The 22,622-nt window shown below is 51.7% G+C and overlaps 1 protein-coding gene across 2 annotated transcripts in view; it reads left to right on the top strand.

The window, feature by feature from the left end:
• The window catches only part of LOC144275263 (butyrophilin subfamily 1 member A1-like), a 28,370-nt gene extending 18,770 nt beyond the window's left edge, over nt 1-9,600 (top strand). For both annotated transcript variants that reach the window (XM_077834457.1, XM_077834456.1), the window contains 3 exons: nt 1,830-1,850; nt 1,955-1,981; nt 8,544-9,600. In XM_077834457.1, coding sequence (XP_077690583.1) covers nt 1,830-1,850; nt 1,955-1,981; nt 8,544-9,103 — 608 coding nt within the window. In that variant the 3' untranslated portion in view covers nt 9,104-9,600. The remainder of the gene's footprint in view (nt 1-1,829; nt 1,851-1,954; nt 1,982-8,543) is intronic.
• Nucleotides 9,601-22,622: the final 13,022 nt, after the last annotated feature.

The following is a 22,622-nucleotide window of genomic DNA, read 5'->3' as shown; positions in this document are numbered from 1 at the left end:
CATTCTTTACACCATTGCTGACACTGAGCAGAGATCTTCATGGAGCTGTGTACAGTGAAGCCTGGGTCTCTTTCCTGAGTAGTTACAGTTAATTTAGCACCCTGTAACCTTTCTGAATAGCTGTACTTATTCCTTGCCATGTGTCTGACCTTACTTTGATCAATACTGAATTTCATCCGCCCTCATGTGGCCCAGGCTTGATCCCTCTGAAATAACTCAAGATTTCTCTGGCCTCGTCTGACCTAAATAGTTCTGTGACATCTGCAAATTTCACCACCTCTCGGCTTATCCCTTTTTCCAAGTCACTGATAACTATACTGAACACCAGTCCTAACCGAAGACCCAGCTTTGAGGCACCCCACTGCGAACTCTGTTTCCATGGTAAATTTTCACCATGTATTGCTGCTCTTTGTTTTCTGTCTTTGAGCTGGTTTCTGATCCAGGACAATACTTTACCCCTCACCCCATGATGACTTAGGCCTGGGCTACACTAGGGGTGGGGTTCGAACTAAGATACACAACTTCAGCTATGCTATTCACGTAGCTGAAGTCGAAGTATCTTAGTTCGACTTACCTGGCCGTCCTCACGGCGGCGAGTCGACTATGGCGGCTCCCCCGTCGACTCCGCTTCCTCCTCCTGCCGAGGTGGCGTCGATTCGGGGATCGATTTATCGCGTCTAGACGAGACGCGATAAATCGATCCCCGATAGATTGATCACTACCCACCGATCAGGCGGGAGTGAAGACGTACCCTTAGTGTCCTTAATAACCTTTTGTGAGCAACTTTGTTAAAGGCTTTTTGAAAGTCCACATCAACGATGCCAGTGGGTTCTCCTTTGTGCACTATTTTACTGACATACTTAAAGCAATTTAGTAGATTAGTGGGGCACAGGTTTCCTTTCCAGCTCTGCTAGTCAGACCTTATCCTATCATTCTCATATAGCTGTCTTAGAAGTCTGTTTTCATTCTTGTTTCAACCCGTGTAGCAGGTAATGACGTAAGGCTCACTTGTCTGTAGTTCTCAGGATTACTCCTACCAAAATTTTAAAGTTGGCTACAACATCGCCAACCCTCCAAGTCTCCAGAAGTGTAGCTGATGTTAATGAGATGTATATTATTGTTAGCAGCTCAGCCATATCGTCTGATGTCATTTGAGAGCTCCTGGGATTTGCCATCTGGCAGGGATCTACATTGCTCTTGGTGGCTGCTGGCTCTTCAGTTTGTTCCAATATCTCCTCTTCGCTCCGCGATCCCTGATCTTTATTTCCTGAACAGAGCAGCTCCAGGGCAGGTCTCTCCCCAGCAACCTCTGTGGTGGAAACTGATGCAAAGAAACCAGTCAGTCTCTCAGCATTGTCCCTCCCCTCCCCAATTGCTCCCTTTCCCTGCTACTGATCCAGGGGACCCATCGATTCTCTCACAGGCTTCCTGATTCTGCTGGAGTGAAATAATTCCCTGGTATTTGTTTTATATCTCTGGCTGTTCACTCTGCTAATTCCATTTTAGCCTCCTAATGCCCATCATGCACTTCACCCGATGCACTGTATGCTCCTTTCTACTGGCTTCACAGGGTTAATGTATCCATTTGCTGAGGGATCCCTGTTTGGCTCTAACAGCCTCCTGCACCTGGCCAGGTGGTCGGGTGGGGTTACTGTATTTCTCCCCTTGCTGATTCCTTTGTTGCTCAGGGGGTGCAGGTGTCTGGCTGCTGATATAGCCTCCAGACTGAGTCTAAGGATTGTAACTTCCCTGCTTTCAGGTCTTTTTGACTCACTTCTCTTCTGCAAGATAAAGTGATATTGACTCATTTCTCCTTGTTTTATTTTTAGGCAAACTCCAGGCTGAGCTCAGTAAGTTCCATTCCCCCAAGTATCACCCTTGTCTGACATTGTCTCCTGCTCAGCGTGTCAGTGTTCAGGGGCGTTCTCACCCCTCTCTCTGTGTTTGGTTTCAGGGTGGAGAAGCGCCCAGATCTACTCAGGTACTGTACATACGGCTGATGTTTTATCCATGGTGAGGCCCCACCTTCCCCTGGGATCTGTCTGCTCCTTTCCCTGCACAAAGCATTTTTCTGTGACATTCAATAGGCTAGAAACAGCAATATGACTGAGGTGGATGGAAAGGGGCAAACAAAACCCAGGTTTATTGCAGAGCAGGGACATGCCCCCTTTGGGAAAGGGCTGATTAGTGATGAAATGCTGCCCCCTGGTGTCACCTTTGCAGGGGGTAGCTGGGGTCTGCAGGAGGGACATTCTTATCTGCCCATAATTGATCTGAACTGCCAACCTCTCTCTTCCCAGCAGCAGGATCAGACCAGGCTTTAGCCCACAATTTCCTTCTCACGTAACGTGCCCAGACAGGAGCTGTTCAGTGTCCCCTTGGATTTTGGGGGAGGAAGGCCCTGTCCCCACTGCCAGGGCAGACAGGTTTTTATATCCAGCTTATGACACGCCCCTGACCCAGTTACAACAAATTGTGCTGACACGGCAGCTTTCCTGCCTCACAGCTGCGACTCAGCTGCGTGTGCATTTGCTCCCAGCCTGCTGCCTGACTGTGTGTGAGCCCTGGTGCCTGCTGGGGGAGTCTGGGCAGCTCCCCGACAGCTCCAGCTCCAGGGGCTGTGTGCACACGTCACAGCACCACTGGCCCAGGGGTCCATGCACTCCGGAGTGTCCTTTCTCACAGAGCTGGGAGGGAGGGGGGCACCCTGGAGAGTTACACAAACATTTTTAGGGGTCCTGTTAGGGTCGCCACCTCTGCTTCACGTACACCACCTGTCCCCCCACCCAGGGCACTGTGTCCCCACCCCCAGGAGAGGGCACCAGCCCCTGCAGACTCCTGTTCGTTTGGCAGCCCCAAGCACCAACCTCACCAAGTAGGACATGGCACTAAATCTACCCCGCTGCCCCCAGCAGTGAGCCCCCCACAGCCGATACCTGTGTGATGGTGAATGGTCCCTGCTGGCCCTGAGCTCCCCATTTCACTCACTGCTCCCAAGCTGTCTCGTCCCCGGGGCTCCCAGACACTCTGGACCCAGGGGTCCCTCTGTGCAGGTACCACCACCCCACAGGTCCCCTGCTACAACCACGAACACACCCGGGACTTGTAATGTCCTGGAGAGACTCACAGATTTCCCAGGACAGTGACCTGAACAAAGGGACGATCCAAGGAAAAGCTGTACAGGTGCCAGTCCTAGGTTCTGTCCACACAGCACAGAAACACTCAGCTGAGCCGGGTCCAGGCAGCCAGCCCCGTGCCAGCCCAGGCCCCTGGCAGGGACACTGAGGTGCCAGCTGCCAGGGTCACTAACAGTGTTAACTCTGCCATGTGCCACACGCCATGCTTAGATCCCCCTGGGCCCAGCCCCAGAACAGCTGTAACCTAGACTCATGGTAATGCAGGGCTGGAAGGGACCTTGAGAGGTTGCCTACTCCAGCCCCCCACATTGGGGTAGGGCCTAGACCATCCCTGACGGGTTTGTCCTGTTCTTACAAACCTCCAGTGACGGGGATCCCGCAGCCTCCCTTGGACCAGGTCCAGAGCTTCACTGCCCTGAGAGTTAGGAAGTGTTTCCTCATCTCCAGCCTCAGTCTCCCCTGCTGCAGCTTGCGCCCATTGCTCCTTGGACAGGCCCTTGCCCTGCCTGCTGAGGGCACTTGGGGTGTCACCAAGTGTGAGCATCGCTGTTATCACACTGAATGGCTGGGGGCGCAGGGCTGGCTCCGGGGTCAGTGAGGGCAGCTGGGGCCTTTCACTCCCCAGTCACCGATCCCAGCCCAGGCTCAGAGTTCGGCTCCCAGCAGACAGGAGCTCACATAGTAACTCACGTTAATGGCAGCCTCACCGGCCACCTCCGCAGGAGGCCAAGCCCTGAACAGGCCACAGGCACGGTTCCTCCCCAGGGAGAGGCTCCAGCAGGTGTCAGGGCTGAGCCATGTTGGCAGGACAGTTGGGGGCTCACACGGCCACCGTGACATCTTCAAACCCTCGATACCCAGAGCTCCGGCAGCTGGGGTGTAAAACCCCACTCTTACCCCCAGCACTAAACTCACTGGCACTGCCCCAAGGCCCCCTCTCCTCCTGAGGGTGGGGGGGGGGGTGAGTAAGGGGCACCAGGAGAGCGGGTGGCAGGGAGCCATGGCCCCATCACTTTTAAAAGTGGCCTCCCACTTTTTACTGGCCACAAGGGTTAGGGTTAGAGAGAAGCGACTGGGGGGACAGGGTCGTGGGGGGAAGAGGCGGTGCAGGGAGAAGGGGCGGTGCGGGGGCAGGAGCTTGGGGCAAAGGGTGGAGTAGGGGTGTGGCCTTGGGAGGAAGGGGTGGCACGGGTGGGCAGGGCCACGGTTCGGGCACCAGTAGCCCCTCTACTTTTAGAGAGCTTGCGTCACTCCTGGGGAGAGCACCATCCCGGATCCTGATCCCAGGGGCCACAGGTACCAACTTTCTAATGTACCAGGGGACAGTCGACCCCCACACTGCCCCAGGCCCCACCCCCACTACACCCCTCCTCCAAGGCCCCACCCCCACCCTTCCTCTTCCCGCCCCACTCCACCCCCACCCCACCACTTCCCGCCCTGTTCCGCCTCCTCCCCCTCAGCCCTCCTGCAGGTCACTGAACAGCTGATCACGGCAGGCAGGAGGTGCTTGGAGGGAGGGGCAGGCGCTGATCATCGGGACCGCTGGCAGGTGGAGGTGCTGGGGCGGGGAGGAGCTGATTGGCAGGGCTGCCGGTGAGTGCTCGGCACCCACCATTTTTTTCTCTTGGGTGCTCCAGCCCTGGAGCACCCACAGATTCGGCGCCTATGCACATCTGTGTATTTGCCGGATGCACAGAGCTCTCCAGGTGGAGACACTTTCTCACTGACCCAGGAATCGGTGCTGGGAGGCCCCACTGCCCAGGAGGCCAAGGGCTCTCGCTCCCCTGCGCTGCGGGTGAAGGGAGGGGCCCTGGGGCTGCTGTTCCCTGTCCCAGGAATGGGGTGAAGGGGACGTGGACACAGACAATCTCCCCGCTTGTGCTGTGAGGGGCAGACCTGGCTCCACGCTGGGCTTCAGAGCCTGAGCTCCAGCCTGAGCGTGAACGTCTAGGCGGCTATTTTTAGTGCCAAAGAGGGAGCCCCATAAGCCTGAATCTGTCCACCCCGTTTGGAGACTTGCTGCCGCGGGCTGTGTACATGAACCCAGAGTGTGTCCAGAGTCTGGGTCTGAAAGTTCCCAGCGCGTCTGATCCAGGGCTGGTTAATGAGAGCGAGGGGGGTGGCTGGCGCAGTCGTTAGATGGAGACACTGGGGCCCCTGGGGCTCTGGGACGGTCTCTGTGACCATTGTCTGCTCTGGGAGACGCCCAGGTGCAGCTGCAGAGGGTCTGTGCCACCAGCATTGCCCATGGGACACTCGCTCTGGGCAGAGTTCAGGCTGATTTGTGGGGGTCTCCATTTTCAGCCTGATTTTTGGGGGCGAGATCAGGGGCTCAGGGGGAATTTTTTTTACCCAGGGCAAATTAAATGGCAGCTCTGGAGTGTTTCATAGCTGATGTCCTGAGTCTGACCTGCCTGTAACTTTGCGTTTCTGGGGATGTTGAGAGTCACTCACTGCAAGTCACTGGGATTTCGGCTCCTAAGTTCCTGGGACACGTTTGAAATGGAGCTGGGTGTAATTTTGGGGGCAAATAGTTTATTTGCTGCAACATTATATTTCGGGTCGACAGAAACTATTCGCGAATCCATGTTGAGTTTGCTGACAAGCTTCAATTAACAGAAAGGTGCCGCCGCTTCCCTTCCAGGCTTTAGCCCCATGGCTGGGCCCTCAGCGTGGAGCCCCTGGTTCAATCCTCCCGTGGGATGCCATGAGGGCTTGAGCTGCTGGGCTCTGGGGGTCTGGTGACGTCCCCCTGTGTCTAAACACTGCCCTGGGCACTGGGCCAGAGCGTGGGAGTGAGACTGACCCTGCAGCCCAGTGGGTCGGGCCCCGACCTGGGAGACCCAGAGTCCAGCCCCCCTGCTCCAGTCACTCTGTAATTATTGATCCATAACTCCAGTGACGGGAGGGGTTACGGCCCCTGGCACACCAGTGTCTCAGGCCATATCTGCCGGGGTTTTCTTGCACCGGTGCAAACCCCCAGGGCAGACTGGCTGTGCGGATGTGAACTGGGACTGGCGCCTGGTGCAGCTTCCCCCAGATAGAGGGGGCAGTAAGTGGGGAAATGCCCCCTCCCCTCCCCACTGCCCTGGCCTCATTAGCAACAGCCTATTAGTACGCATTCACAGCCCCCCAGAATCCTCCACTGCACTGCCGCCCCAGTGAGCCCAACCCAGACCACTGCCCCGTGGCGGACGGGTTGGGCTAGGAGAGGGGAGGGGCTGGCTGTGGGGTTTGCCTGGCTGGAAGGTGGTGCCCGTGGGGCCCGCCAGCATGGAGAGTCCCAGTTGCGCCCCCTGGGGCAGGGCTGCAACCCTAGTGTGTGTGGGGTCAGCACGAACCTGCTCTTAGCGAGAAACCAACCGCACAAAACCCCAAAACTAGAGAGATTCCCTGGGGCCTGCCTCTCCCTCATCCCTCTGGCTCCTGCCCCTCCCTTACCCTTTCCTCACCCCTGTGCCCGCCTGGACCCTGCGTCTATTCCGACCCCTCCTCCTCGCCCCTCCCCTTCTTCCCACCCACTTTCTGCTTCCCTAGGCCCCTCTGTCCCCCACTTTGCCTCCCTGGCATGTGCCCCTGCCTTCCGCCCACCTCTGCCCTACTGAAAACCTCCCCCTTCCCCCCCTGACCTCCTGGCACCTTCCCCTCTCCCCCAAACATCCTCTGCACCCTGGAGCCCACCCATCACTTCACACCCCCTCTATGTCCTGGCATCCACCTCTCTCCTTTCCCTCCTCTGCTGCCATGTCTCCCACCCCATCCCTCACTCCCATCTGCTTCCCTGGTGCCTGCCACTGCCCTCACCCCCTCTGCCCCCGATGGCCGTCCCACCCCTCACCCTCTTCTGCTGTCCTGGCTTCTGCCCTTCTTACTCCCCTCAGCCCTCCTGGCACCTGCCTCTCTCCCCACCCTCTCTGACCCCTGGCACACACCCTTCCCTCACCCCCCTGTGCCCACCCCTCCTCTAACCCCACTCTGACCCCCTGGCACCTGCCTCTCCCGAAAGCTGTCTCCTAACACCTCCCTCTACCCACCTGCCCCTGCCTCTCTCCTCGCCCCTCTCTGCCCCCTGGTTCTTGTCCCTCCCCTGCTCTGCCCTCCGTGTGTCTGCCCTTCTGCTCAACCCCCTCAATCCCCCTGGCACTTTCCCTTACCCCCCGCAGACTTCTGGTGCCGACCCCTTCCCCTTGCCCCCCAACACCTCACCCTCCCCTTGTCCCCTTCCTCCCTGGTGCCCCCCCTCACCACCCTCTGCCCCACTGACCCCACTCTCCTCTCACCCCTCTGCCACCATCATCCATGCCACCTTCTCTTTATTTCTCACTCTGCCCCTCCCCTCGCCCTCTGGCTCCATGACACCTGCACCCCTCACCACCCCTCTAGTCCCCTGGCGCCAGCTCCTCCTCTGCCCCAAGTCCCAGCTCTACCCTTGCCCCATCTGCCTCCCTGGTGCCTGCCATTTCCTTTGCCCCCTCTGCCTGCCTGGTGCAAATCCCTTCCCTTGCCTCCCTTTAGACCCCCGGTCTCTGCCCTTCCCCTCACCTCAGCACTGCCCTGCCCCTCCCCTCCCCCTCTCCTAATCTCTGCGTCCCACCCCTCCCTTCATCCTCCCTCTGCCCCCCTGGTGCCCACATCTCCCTTCACACTCCTCTGCCCCCCTACGTCCTGCCCTTCTCCACACCCCTCTATCTGCCCCCCTTCGGCTCACTTGCTCCCTCACCCCCCATTCTGCCCCCCAGCACCAGTGCCTGCCCATTCGCTCCCCCCCATGGTTCCACCTCCCCACTGCTCATCATCTCACCCCCTGGCAGCTCACCCTCCCCTTGATTTCCCCTCCCCATTGGAGCTCCGCCATTCCCTCACACCCCTCTGCCCCCTGGTGCCCGCCCCTTCCCTTGGCCCCGCAGCCCCCTGGGGTCCGTCCCCTTCTTCTCCCATGGAGCCCACCCCTCCCCCCACCCCCTGCAGCCCCCAGGATCCTGCCCTTCACCCCCCCTCTGTTCTTATGGTGCCTGTCCCTTCCCTTGTCCCCTCATTGCCCTTGTGCCTGCCCCACCCCTCTACCCCTCCCCCCGCTACTCCTGTCACCTGCCCCTCCCCTCTACCCCTCCCGCTCTGCTCCTGTCACCTGCCCCTCCCCTCTACCCCTCCCCCTCTGCTCCTGTCACCTGCCCCTCCCCTTTCCTCTCCCAGCATCAGCCCCTCCCCGCCCCCACTGACACCTCCCCACCCACCCCCCGCTCCTCCTGCCCTTTCCCCCCATTGTCTCCTCACAGGCAGAGGGGCCCTGACTCCCCTCAGGCAACAACCCCCCCCCCAGCGATTAACGGGGACGCAGGTTAATTTCCCTTCGATCCCAGTGACCAGCCCCTGCCCCCGGCCCTGACTCTGTGACTCTCTCCCCAGTGGACGTGACTCTGGATCCAGACACGGCAAATCCCTGGCTCCTCCTGTCTGAGGATCGGAAACGTGTGAGACACGGAGACAGACACCAGGATCTGCCCGACAAGCCTGAGAGATTTGATCCTTGTGCCTGTGTCCTGGGCGCTGAGGGGTTCGCGGGCGGGAGGTGTTACTGGGAGGTGGGGGTGGGAGACAAGACGAGATGGACTCTGGGGGTTTGTCGGGAATCTGTGAGCAGGAAGGGGCCGGTCGCACTCACACCTGAGGATGGATTTTGGGCCGTGCGGCTGAGGGACGGCGGATACGTGGCCCTCACCTCCCTGTGGACTCCCCTCCCCGTGAGCGTCCGGCCCGGCCGGGTGGGGATTTTCCTGGACTATGAGGCGGGCGAGGTCTCGTTTTACAATGTGACTGACGGGTCCCATCTCTTCACGTTCACTGACACCTTCTCCGGGACGCTCCGCCCTTATTTCAGTCCCGGTCTCAACGCTGGGGGTACAAACGCTGCTCCCCTGATCATCTGCCCGGTCCCGGCTCCGGCCGGGGGGAATCTCGGTCCCTGACAGTGACCCCGCGGCTCAGACTGGCCCCCCCAGCGCTGCTGCTCCTCCCGCCCCCCTGGGGGGGGCAGTTACTGCAGCTACTGGAGTTTTTGTGCTGACCGGACGCTGCCAGTTTCCCTTTTCCACTGGAGGGTCCAGTGAAAAACTGGACACCTGGCAACCCCCACCCCTCACCTTGCCCCGTCCCCTGCCCCAGGGGCAGCAGATGGTGGGGGATGGGGTCATTCACTCCTGCCAGAATTTTCTAGCCCTGTGAAATCTCAGTGTAAAATAGGGAAGACAAAAGATTATTCTAATTTAGAAAATATTATTGTAACAAGGTGTAAATACAAGAATATTTTAATTTACATTTCAACAGTATTTCAAAATCAAGCATCAAAACATCTTTTTAGAAATGGAATTATTTACATTTATTTTTATTCTTCCCTCAAATCTATATTGAAGTTTAACTTCTCTAAATAACGTCATTTGTATTTCAACTGTGGAATTTCAAGAAATCCAAAATATTTGTCGTAACTAAATAAACTATTAAATTGTCAGACGGGGTTGTTCAGTTACAATGTACATGTGTCGTAAACAACACAGCTACACACATGTGCAGCTGCTCTCTCTCTCTCTCTCTCTCCCCCCCCCCCCTTTTATTGTCTTGACTGGTTCTCTCTGGAAGGCAGGGCACATACATCCACCTCCTGCACTACCCCTTTGAAAATTAATAGGTGAAAAAATGAATTAATTAAGCAATATGTTTAAGTTAACTCACACTAAATTATATAACATTTTTATATTTAATTATAGTATTATTTGAACTTCTGCCAGAATTAATTCATGTGATTTTTAACTTTCTCGGTACATATAATTGGTAATCAAGATATGACCCTTCCTTTCTTTTTCTCACATCAATTAATAAAACATGGTCCCCAACCTCAAATGCTATCTTCCTATAGATAGAAATCTCATCTACAATTTCCATTTTTTAGGGTTTTTTTCTTTAGAAATATTATTTCCAGGCAATGTCCTGTCAGTGTCCACCGTTGATTTCAGTGTATTGCCAGGCTCTTCATATTCTTGGTTATAAGGACACAACAAATGTAGTTTGATAAAGAAATAGAGAAGGGGTTGTATTCCTTTACTCAATCATCACAAATTAACTTAATTGTATTAAAGATGCTGGCACTTAATGACACATAACATGAAATTTGGTGAAGCTTTCTTGGGAAACCTTTCTTCTCAGCCATAAATCAGTCGAAAGGGTGATTTTTTGTTGTCGTGAGGTTTAAAGTACAAAGAAAATAAATTTTTATGGCTGACCTAGAACAACGCTTCCTCAGCTCTCGTCCCCCAATGCCCCTACTCCACTTGTGCTACATTGGTGACATCTTCATCGTCTGGACCCATGGGAAAGAAGCCCTTAAGGAATTCCACCAGGATTTCAACAATTTCCACCCCACCATCAACCTCAGCATGGACCAGTCCACACAAGAAATCCACTTTCTGGACACTACAGTGCAAATAAGCAATGGTCACATAAACACCACCCTATACTGGAAACCTAATGACAGCTATACTTACCTACATGCCTCCAGCTTTCATCCAGACCACATCACAAGACCCATTGTCTACAGCCAAGCTCTAAGAGACAATCGCATTTGGTCCAATCCCTCAGACAGAGACAAACAGCTACAGGATCTCTATCAAGCATTCTTAAAACTACAATACCCACCTGGTGAAGTGAACAAACAGATTGACAGAACCAGAAGAGTACCCAGAAATCACCTACTACAGGACAGGCCCAACAAAGAAAGTAACAGAATGCCATTAGCCATCATCTTCAGCCCCCAACTAAAAACTCTCCAGCGCATCATGAAGGATCTACAACCTATCCTGAAGGACGATCCATCACTCTCACAGACCTTGGGAAACAGGCCAGTCCTTACTTACAGACAGCCCCCCAGCCTGAAGCAAATAGTCACCAGCAACTACAAACCGTACAACAAAAACACTAACCCAGGAACCTATCCTTGCAACAAACCCCATTGCCAACTGTGTCCACATATCTGTTCAAGGGACACCATCATAGGACCTAACCACATCAGCCACACCATCAGGGGCTCATTCACCTACACATCAACCAATGTGATATATGCCATCAAGTGCCAGCAATGCCCCTCTGCCATGTACGTTGGCCAAACCAGAGAGTCTCTATGCAAAAGAATAAATGGACACAAATCAGACATCAAGAATTATAACATTCGAAAACCAGTCAGAGAACACTTCAATCTCCCTGGACACTCAATAACAAACTTAAAAGTGGCAATTTTTCAACAAAAAAACCTTCAAAAACAGACTCCAACAAGAAACTGCAGAACTGGAATTAATTTGCAAATGGACATCATGAAATTAGGCCTGAATAAAGACTGGGAGTGGATGGGTCACTACAAAAACTAATTGTCCCATACTAATTTTCCCCTTCTGTTACTCACACCTTCTTGTCAATTGTTTGAAATGGGCCACCCTCTTTGCATTGGTCTCATTACCAATTCAAAAGTGATTTTTCCTCCCTTGGTATTCTACTGTTGAGATTAGCCCACTTCCATTTTAACTGAATTGTCTTGTTAGCACTGACCCCCCTCCCCCCCACACACACTCGGTAAGGCAACTGCCATCTTTTCATGTACTGTGTATATATACCTGCCTACTGTTTTTTTCCACTCCATGCATCTGATGAAGTGGGTTTTAGCCCGCGAAAGCTTCTGCCCAAGTAAATTTGTTAGTCTCTAAGGTGCCACAAGTACTCCCCGTTGTTGTTTTTTTTCTAAAGAAAATAAAGTTGCTCCAGAAATTCATCACAATTCCTCTTTGTCAAGCGTACACGTGACAACAGCCCCCCTACCCCCCGGCACCCAACAGAAGGGAGGCGAGGGAGCTTCCTGGACCTGAGCAGCTGGGGCTTGGCTGAGTGTTGTGACACCCTCCCCGTGCCCCCACACCTTTAGTCACACCTCCTGGCCCAGCCTGGGCAAGGGGCAGCCCCATCCCCCACTGAACAACTATGAAAAGTGTTTGCTGCCTCCTGGAGAGCATCGCAAAAGAAGGGGCAACATTTTGTTTTAATTTTAGAAAGTATTTGCTTTGAGGGTTATTGACCCAAGCGTGATTCATTGTTTCCATATTCAAAAGAGTCTGGCAAGGCAAATGTCCTGCTTGGATTTGACTTAACTTTACAACCCCTGCAATGAAGAGGACCTGAGTGGATGGCTCCCCATTACATCAAACACTTTGCATCTTTCCCCATGTTAAATACATCTGAAGTGTTTTTAAACATTAGCCAAGCTAATCGTTTACCATTATCTGTGTTTATTATTGCTGCACAATAAGGCCTCTAATCAGCTATAACAAGTGCCCCTGTGAACTAATGGATGACCTAGCGCAGCAACGACTTCTATTGCCCCTTGTGCTGGCACAGCGTCAGGGGCGGCAGGGTTGTATAATTTTTGGTGGTGCTCAGAACGGGTCCAAGTCTCGCCCCCCCACACCTGCCTTTTAAGTCGATCTATATTTTTAAAATACTGTAAATATAGACTGGAAACAGTAAGCATTTAACAGTTTCCCTATATTACACAATATCACTATTGTAAGAAAAAATTATTTAACTAAGAATATACAATTTATGAACTCCTGCAAAGCATATGACAGAGGCACCGGGGTGAGCAGAACCTTCTGTACCTCCCTGGGTTCTCTGCTGTCTTTCCCATGAAACCAGAGAACGTTACCCAGAGCACGCAAAGGTCTCCTTGGAGATCTAAGAGGGATCCAAACCAAGCAGGGAAAACACAAACTGCCTGATGGAACCAGCACATGATAATTGAAAGGGCCTCAAATGCCACAGCTCTGGACAGTTTCTTGCCCCGGAAGAAGTCAAACCTATTTTAATCTACAATCTGTGCACTAGGAATTTCTGACTTACTCAGCAGGGCAGAAACAGAACCCAGGTCTCCTGATTCTTAGGCCAGTGTCATAATCATTAGACCCTTCTGACTCCCATGGAACATGGTTTCTTTACACCTTCCACCATGTCTTTGATGTCTCTGCTTCTCTTACCATATCCCTCCATGCCCCTGGGGCATCACCCTTTCCACACCACTATCTCCTGTCTTCATGTCTCTGCATACTTAGCATATGTGATAGTGTTCTTGGGCAAAGAGGCCATCACTTGCTACACCCCGAGGCATGCAGGGGGCTGACTCCCTGTGTGCACTGTATTTATAGCTGAAGGCTGCAGGATCATTGCATGGGAAGTGGAGAGGACATGCGCAGACAAATAACTGCTCCGAAGCTGCTGGGAGGCTGTCTCCCCGCTCCCCAGCAGTAATGGGGGCTTCCTGCAGTCAGGGAAGGTTTTAAAGGTTCCCCAGCCCCTGGTACTCCTCTGCTCTGCCTTCCAGGAAAGACCAGGTCTCTCTGCAGCTATAGCTCCCAGCCCCCACATTTCACATCACCATTTCATCCAAGTCCTGGATCCCTAGGTCTTGAACCCTCCTTGCCAAGCCATCGCATGGCTCCCAGTCCCCTCCGTATTGTCTTCAGAAACCCAGGAGCACTTTCTCCTGTGCGACAGCCAGTCAGTGGGACAGAGTCTGCACCTGGAGTCACCTGGATGGGAAGACAGGAAGGGACTCCTCATTTGGTTTGTCCAGTAGAATGTTGGGGCCTCTTTTAACTCAAGCTCATTAACTGTGAATTAACACGTTCATCACCGCAACTGTGAATGTTGGGCCTTCGCTGCATATGCATTCACACCTGTTTAACTAACAGTGCCTTTTTAAACATACGTGATTAACCGCCCCCATAGTGCAGATGGAGTTATACCTGTACAAAGATGTTTATATCAGTATAGCTGATCCCTTATGGGGAGGTGAATAAGCTCTACCAGGAGGAGTCACTTTTATACTGATCTAAATGCAGCTGCACCATGGTTTGTAGTGCTAGAACAATTTAGGTGGAAAGTCACATCTCTGACCAAAATAGTTATACTGGGACCCACACGGGCCTAAGAGGGGCTCACATTGATTTAACTTAAGTAGATTTCTCACTGGCTTAAGGTAAACCAAAATAGGCCACTCTGGACCAAGATAAGTGTGTCCATATTGGGTTTTTCACTGGTTTAACTAAACTAGTGCAACTTGGAATCTAGGCAAGGCCTCAGGCCTTGTCTACATCAGACAGTTGCACCAGTTTCACTGATATTGTGTTTTAAGCCAATTTAGTTAAACCAGAGCAAATCGCTGTGTGGATGCTCCTCTTATTTCATTTTAAAAGCAGCGTATTGCAGTTTAGATTAATTTGAAATTAACTGAAATAAGCCTTGTTCAAACCAAAATAAGAGTGTCCACACAGCCTTTCATGCAGGTTAAACTAAACTGGTTTAAAAACTTATTTAAGGTGCATCTCTAGGCAGGTTATTTGTCCAGTTTTGTGTTGGACAGTGCTGATTTTGGAAAGGTTTGTCCCTGTCCAATACCAGGTGTAGTCTTGTCTGGTATTATTATGGAGGTTGCCATTTTGCAGACCCTTGCTACCCTGCTCCTGCCAATATGACCTCAGACACACCGGTGGAGGTGTTAGCAAAAGAACCCAAGCCCTGACAAAGTTGCCTTGATCTTTTAAGCTGTTTTAGATTTATTAAGTTAGTAGTAATTTGTTGTAAAGCTAAAGTAGTAATATGAAATGGAAAATGACCGGTGTGATGTTATTGACGTGAACTGTAACTGTATAGATCATTGTTGCAACCACTGTTATATATTTGCAGCAAATATTGTACAAAGGTTGTCGAGTGAGGTGTCTATGAAGAGGTTATTATTTGCTGGTTATAATTATGCTATCTGTATGTGTGTATCATTTTGTAGTTGAAGTTATAAATATTAACTATATATGTGTCTCTCAATGTGTTTTGATTCTAGGTCTACACTACCCACCGAATCTAGACGCGATAAATCAATCCCCGAGCGCTCTCCAGTCGACTCCTCTACTTCACCGCCGAGAGAGGCGCAAGCGGAGTCGACGGGGGAGCGGCAGCAGTCAACTCACCTCTGTGAACATGCCGCGGTAAGTCGATCTAAGTACGTCGACTTCAGCTACGTTATTCTCGTAGCTGAAGTTGAGTATCTTAGATCGACCCCCCAGTGTAGGCCAGGGCTAAGTAGCCTCAGTGAAGCATTTGGTCAGCTTCTTACTATTCTCAGTAAGTGCCCAATCAAGAAGCACTTAATTGACAATGAACTTTGGGAGATGCCAATCCACATCTGCGCTTTCCTGGGAACATTCAAACTAACATGTAAACAATGGTGCTGGCCTGCAAACTGAGTCGTGCATGGACATGTGACTTGCCCATGTGACTCCAAGCTCCATCTTGCTGCTGTGATTTTCCACAGTAAGAAGAAAGGGGTGTCCTTCCACAGGGCAGAGAATATAAAAGGCCCTGGAAATCCCTCCATCTTGTCTTCAACCCTGCTTCTTACTTCTGGAGGAACCTTGCTGCAAACTGAAGCTCTGAACAAAGGACTGAATGACCCATCCCAGCTGTGGACATACTCCAGAGACTTGATTTGAACCTGCAGTTTATTCCATCACAGCTACGAGCCTGAACCAAAAACTTTGCCATTACTGTATGTAATGATTCCCTTTAACCAATTTTAACTCTCACTTTTCTTTCTTGCTTTCTTTCTTTCTTTCTATAAATAAACCTTTAGATTTTAGATTCTAAAGGATTGCAACAGCATGATTTGTGGATAAGATCTGATTTGTATATTGACCTGGGTCTGGGGCTTGGTCCTTTGGGATTGGGAGAACCTTTTTCCCTTTACTGGGGTATTGGTTTTCATAACCATTTGCCCCCATAATGAGTGGCACAGGTGGTGATACTGGGAAACTGAAGTGTCTAAGGGAATTGCTTGTATGACTTACGGTTAGCCAGTGGGGTAAAACCAAAGTCCTCTCTGTCTGGCTGGTTTGGTGTGCCTTAGAAGTGGAGAAACCCCAGCCTTGGGCTGTAACTGCCCTGCTCTAAGCAATTTGTCCTGAATTGATACTCTCAGTAGTGACCCGTCAAAGGCAGTATCATTACACTGGTAACTATAACACTGTATAACTGGTAACTATAACACCAGCTGCAGAACCTTTTGTGTGTGTGTGTGTGTCTGTGTGTGTGTGTGCACGCTCGTATACTGATTTTAATACTTGTTTAACTTTTTAATAAACGCGGTGTATTCCCTTGTCCCCTGAAAAAGATTCTGTGAGTTTTATAAGCCTAACATTTCTGGTGGAGAATTGCAAAAGCGGAAATGTGGCCACACCCCACCTTTACTGTAAAGTTGCAAAATTGATTGTTTATTGCAAAATTAGTGTGCACACCCTTGGTCATAGAGAGCCGCAGTAAGAGGAGAACTTAAGAGTTTCTTGCTCTGTTTGGGACTGGAATAAACTCTCTAGGAGTTTTAGGCAGTGTTTTCTTTTTGTATAAGACCCAGCTCTGAGGATATAGGAGCTCAGGCAAATAGTAGCACATAAACAATTTTGAGTAACAATGCGGAATTTTGCACCTTTGGAAAAATGTTTAAGAGAAAGCAATCCAGAGATAGCCCTGAGGGAAGTCATTACCTTTTGTGCAAGAGGTCACCCCTTGTAAGCAAGTTCTACAAAAGTTTGCACACAGCCCCTGGACCTGTTAGACCCACAACAGAGGTCTCCCTATGGGATGGGGAGCAGGCAGATACCGGAAACAGTGTTAGTATGTAATACTCTAAATGCTGCTTAACGATTACAAAACAAACCTTACTCACTCCACAGTCACACCAGACATACCAAACCCATGAAAAAAATGCAGAAATTGGGCTTGTTTTTGGCTTAATTGGCTTGTGAGTTGGTTGTTGGCTAGTTTTTGGCTTGTTGCTTGTTGTAGCTTGTTGCTTCTTTTTTTGATCGGCTCCCGAGAAGCAGGGACAAGGGGTGGGGCAAGCAGGGGCAAGGGAGGGAGAGAGTCAGGGGTGCACAGCAGACCCACCACAGTCCCAGACTGCATGCTGGGAAGAAGGATAAAGGAGTTTGAGGCGCAAGCCGTGTTCTCATCTATCCTCCTTGTTGAAGGAAAAGGCCTAGGTAGGGACTGTCGAATTGTGGAGGTGAGTGCTTGGTTACGCAGGTGGTGTTGGAGAGAGGGCTTTGGAATTTTCAATCATGGGATGTTGTACTGGGAAGAAGGATTGCTAGGAAGAGATGGGATCCACCTAATGAGGAGAGGGAAGAGCATCTTCACAGGCAGGCTAGCTAACCTAGTGAGGAGGGCTTTAAACTAGGCTCGCCGGGGGATGGTGACCTAAGCCCAGAGGTAAGTGGGGGAGTGGGATACCGGGAGGAAACACAAAGAGAAGGGTACAAGATGGAAAGCCTCCTGATTCATACGGCGAAGGTAGGGCAATCAGCTAGTTTTCTTCGGTGCATGTACACGAACGCAAGAAGCTTGGGAAACAAGCAGGAAGAATTGGAAGTCCTGGCACAATCAAGGAACTATGATGTGATTGGAATAACAGACACTTGGTGGGGCAGTTCACATGGCTGGAGCACTGTCATGGATGGGTGTAAACTGTTCAGGAAAGACAGGTATGGGAGGAAAGGCGGAGGAGTTTCATTGTATGTAAGAGAGCAGTATGATTGCTCAGAGCTCCAGTATGAAACTGGAGAAAAGCCTGTTGAGAGTCTTTGGGTTAAGTTTAGAGGCAAGAGCAACAAGGGTGATGTCGTGGTGGGTATGTGCTATAGACCACGGGACCAGTGGGATGAGGTAAACGAGGCTTTCTTCGGACAACTAACTGAAGTCTCCAGATCACAGGCCCTGGTTCTAATGGGGGACTTCAATCACCCTGACATCTACTGGGAGAGGAATACAGCAGTGCATAGACAATCCAGGAAGTTTTTGGAGAGTACTTCCTGATATAAGTGCTGGAGGAACTGACTAGGGGCCGTGCTCCTCTGCAGCTTACAAACCAGGAAGAATTGGTAGGGGAAGTAGAAGTGGGTGGCAACCTAGGCAGCAGTGACCATGAGATGGTTGAGTTCAGGATCCTGAAAAAAGGAAGATAGGAGAGTAGCAAAATCTGGACCCTAAACTTCAGAAAAGCAGACTTACACTCCCTCAGGGAACTGATGGGCAGGATCCCCGGGAGGTTAATATGAGGGGGCAAGGGGTCTAGGAGAGCTGGCTGTATTTTAAAGAAGCCTTATTAAGGGCCCAGGAACAAACCATCCCAAAGTACAGAAAGAATAGCAAATATGGCAGGCGACTAGCTTGACCTAAGCTCACCGAAGATTTCACTGTTAAACTCAAAAAGGAAGCTTACAAGAAGTGGCAATTTGGACAGATGTCTAGGGAGGAGTATAAAAATATTGCTAGAGCATGCAGGGGTGTAATCAGGAAGGCCAAGGCACAATTGGAGTTGCAGCTAGCAAGGGATGTGAAGGGTAACAAGAAGGGTTTCTACAGGTACATTAGCAACAAGAAGAATGTCAGTGAAAGTGTGGGACCCTTAATGAATGGGGGAGGCAACATAGTGATAGATGATGTGGAAGAAGCTGAAGTACTCAATGCTTTTTTTGCCTTGGTCTTCACAGAGAAGGGCAGCTCCCAGACAGCTGCACTAGGCAACACAGCATGGGGAGTAGGTGAGCAGCCCTCAGTGGTAAAAGAACAGGTTATGGACGATTTAGAAACGCTGGACATGCACAAGTCCATGGGTCCAGATCTAATGCATCCAAGGGTGCTGAGGGAGTTGTCTGATGTGATTGCAGAGCCATTGGCCTTTATCTTTGAAAACTCATGGCGATCGGGGGAGGTCCTGGACTATTGGAGTGCCTATCTTTAAAAAAGGGAAAAAGAAACCGAGGAAGTACACACCGGTCAGCCTCACTTCAGTCCCCGGCAAAATCATGGAGCAGGTCCTCAGGGAATCCATTCTGAAACACTTGGAGGAGAGGAAGGTGATCAGGAACAGTCAACATGGATTCACCAAGGGTAAGTCTTGCCTGACCAACCTGATTGCCTTCTATGATGAGATAATTGGCTCTGTGGATATGGGGAAAGCGGTGGATGTGATATATCTTGACTTTACCAAGCTTTTGATACAGTCTCCAACAGTTTTTCTGCGAGCAAGTTAAAAAAGTATGGATTGGATGAATGGACTATAAGGTGGATAGAAAGCTGGCTAGATTGTCGGGCTCAACGGGTAGTGATCAATGGCTCCATGTCTAGTTGGCAGCCGGTATCAAGGGGAGTGCCCCAGGGGTCGGTCCTGGGGCCGGTTTTGTTCAACATCTTTATGAATGATCTGGATGATGGGATGAATTGCACCCACATAGAAAGGTCTATGCTTTAACCTTCAGTTCTCTGTGCTAATCTAAGGACTTCCTATGCTGTTTCCAGATGATTAATAAATCCTACTCTTTGGACAATGTTGTTTGAGTGTCACTGCAAATGCCAGATGAGGTGCATTAGTCTTTGAAGAGTGGACGAGTCTCCCCCAGGAGTCTATCTCAGCTGGACTCGCTGAACAGAGCTCCTCGTGTGAAGCAGGAGTGCTGGAGCTCAGAGGCTCAGTGTAAGGAGGTTGTGAGGCCACGTGGCTTACCCTGGAGGAGGAGTGAGACGCCCAAGGGGGTCTGGCACACTGAACTGATTCCTCTTAGAGACTGTTTCAAAACTGGGGGCATAGCACGGATCCTGTGGATCTGTGACACCTCCTAAGGTAGCCAATGGGAGATGCTGATGAGAAAGATGTGTCCTAAGCCCTCCCGCTCTCACAGAAATAGGTGTCACAGTTCAGGACAACTGCACCTGTATCTCCCCTCAGTGAATCAGCAAGGGCACCCACTCTCAGGCTCCCAGCTCCCCCAGCCATTGCTTCTGTTGGGTGGAGACCCACGTCATTCTCCCTTCTGACCAGGGTAAGTCCAGGCTGCGCAGTGCCCTGCCTTCACTGTGTAATTCCCAGCACAGACAGGTTGCCCTCGGACACCTGCTTGCTTTCCCTTCAGAGATGGATACAGTGTAATTGCTACAGGAATAAATAACCACCCAGCTCTTTCTAAGCAAGCTTAGCTTTATTCTTGAGGTAAAAAGATGACATTAAAGATAATAGAAGGACCTACACACATGCTAATAAGCTTATCGGGCATCCCCCCACCCTAGGGGTTTCCTTGTGGTTCAAGCTCCTCAGAGCTTCAGCTCAGAACAAGCACCCAATGTTATGAGGCCTCAGCAGGCCAAGTCCTTCCAATCCTCCCCTAAGGAGGAGGGACCAGGGTTCTGTCCATTTGCTGGACCAGGAAGAAGGCCCTGTGTCATTTTAAACTCAGGCTTTTATCCAAAAAGCTTTTCTTTGTCTCTGGGTCTCTACAGAATCCAGTTCCAACTAGAATATGCAGACTTGGGGGGTGGGGGAAAGAGCGACTTCAAGGGTTGATAATGGGGGAAGTTCATTAGCATCCCCCCTCCCTACATACAATGCAACAACAACACTCACACAATTGCAATTTTAAGACAATGGACCCCAAAAGTATTAACCCTAATTCAATGAGATCTAACTTAATTCAAGAAAGTTTATCCTAATTCCGTAACGTGTGTTCAGATAACAAATATTCTGCTAGTAAGCCAGCAGGCATCCTTCCAAAATCCATAGAGTCGCTTGTCAGCCGTCTTGAATAAGTTCTCAGTTCAGATCCCATGGGGCTGAACTTTCTCATGCCAATTCTTACCCTTGCTAGATCCCAAAACCTTTGCATGTAAACTTGAGACCTGGTTCTCCCCCTCTCTCCTCTCATGCAGTGCCTAGGACGTTTCTGGTGGTCCCTTTGTCCCCCATAGGGTTGGCTGCCCCAATGCTGGATGGAGGTTCCCCGCCCCCTGAGTCAAGGTGAGCTGAATTCCCTCTCCCCTCTGGCTCAGGATCCTTCACCATCTCCCAAGCAGCTTCTGATCCACCGCTTGGGCATTTCCCCCCTGCCTGGGTGCCATAGATTGGCAGTGCACTGCAGCTGCCTCCATGTCCCTACTTGTGGCCTGAGACACTGCCAACCTCATGGTCTGTACAGCTCCTGGGTCCCTCTGATGGGTTAGCAGAGACCTGAGCTGAACTGTAGGGCCCAGTGGATTTCCCTTTCAGTCAGTAGGTTCTGTCCCTCCTCTGGAGCAGCAGGGATCTCACCCGCTTCCTCCTCAGGCCTTTGCCTGCAAACCTGGGGGTGTTGCCTAACTCCTCTGGGACATGGGCGGAGGGTGAGCCACCGGTTCGGGGAGGCTAGGCCCCAGCCCACCCCTTCTGCCTGAGGCCGCAGCCCACCCTCCCCCTTCCCCCCAAGCCCAGATCCCCCTGCAGCCATGAGCACTCCCCACCCCCAGAGCGCCGGGCACCCCCTCAACCCCAGAGCATCGGGCCGGCAGGCAGCACATGGCCCCCTAGAGCAGCGGGTGGGCGTAGACACCCCCCGAGCCCCGGAGTGGCAGGTGGCATGCAGTCCCCCTTTTCCCCCCCAGCTCTGGAGCGCTGAACAGCTTGGCCCCAGTGCTGGGACCCCCTTGGCACTGGGCAGCCCCAGCTACGCCAAGTCCCAGCCACCCTACCCCCAGCCCCAGCCGGCTTCCCTTCCTGGGAGAGGAGCAGCCTGCCTGGGCTGGGGCCAAGTAGCAGCGGAGGGAGGGGGCCTCTGGGCGGAGCATGGGTGGGGCCATGCGGGGCCGGTTAGGCAGGCTCAGCCTTTCCCTGCCTATTGAACGCACTGCCCATGCTCTGGGAGTCTAACCAGGGAATGTGACCCCCCCCTTTCCCCATCAGCTGTTCTGTCTGCGGTTTTGCTCAGACATCCTTTTGCCTGTCTGGAGCTACCTGAGGGGGCTGATTCAGCCCTTCTGTGTTCACAGCCAGAACATCATTCCCCTCAAGCAAAGAACGTGGCAAACCGGACAGCACAGCTACAGCCCGCACCCCCGACCCTTCCTGGGGCGTAGAAATCTGTGACACAGGCAGCAGGAAGGCTTGTACACCCGGAGCCTCAATCCATAGTTCACACCCTGGGAGCATCTGACAGGGTGAAATTTCACTGCGTGAGACTTATCTATGGTCTTAGAAATCCCGGTATCTCTCCTTCCAGTGTATGTATGTCTCCCCATTAACCTTCCGCCACTCCGGTCTCCAGAGCCTGTACTTGGTCGCTGTGGGCCAGGGGTTGCTTGCACCTAATGCCCACATACGCCACCTGCTCACAAGGCAGGTAATAACACACGCTGCATTCAGTGCAATAACTGGAGAGCCCCCATCCTGCTGCTGGACTTCTGCCTGCATTACTTTGATTCTCGTAAGGGGGGTTGTATGTTTGCTCCTTGTATGTGTTTTTCTTTCTTGAGGACTGGAGGGAGTTTAGAGACTGTTTGTTAGGTGTATCTGGCTATCACGCTCCCTTTCTAAATTCTCTCACAGAA

The sequence above is a fragment of the Eretmochelys imbricata genome, chromosome 14, assembly GCF_965152235.1.
Source record: "Eretmochelys imbricata isolate rEreImb1 chromosome 14, rEreImb1.hap1, whole genome shotgun sequence".
In the NCBI taxonomy this organism is placed as follows: Eukaryota; Metazoa; Chordata; order Testudines; family Cheloniidae; genus Eretmochelys; species Eretmochelys imbricata.
This window is presented reverse-complemented; position numbering and strand designations above follow the sequence as displayed.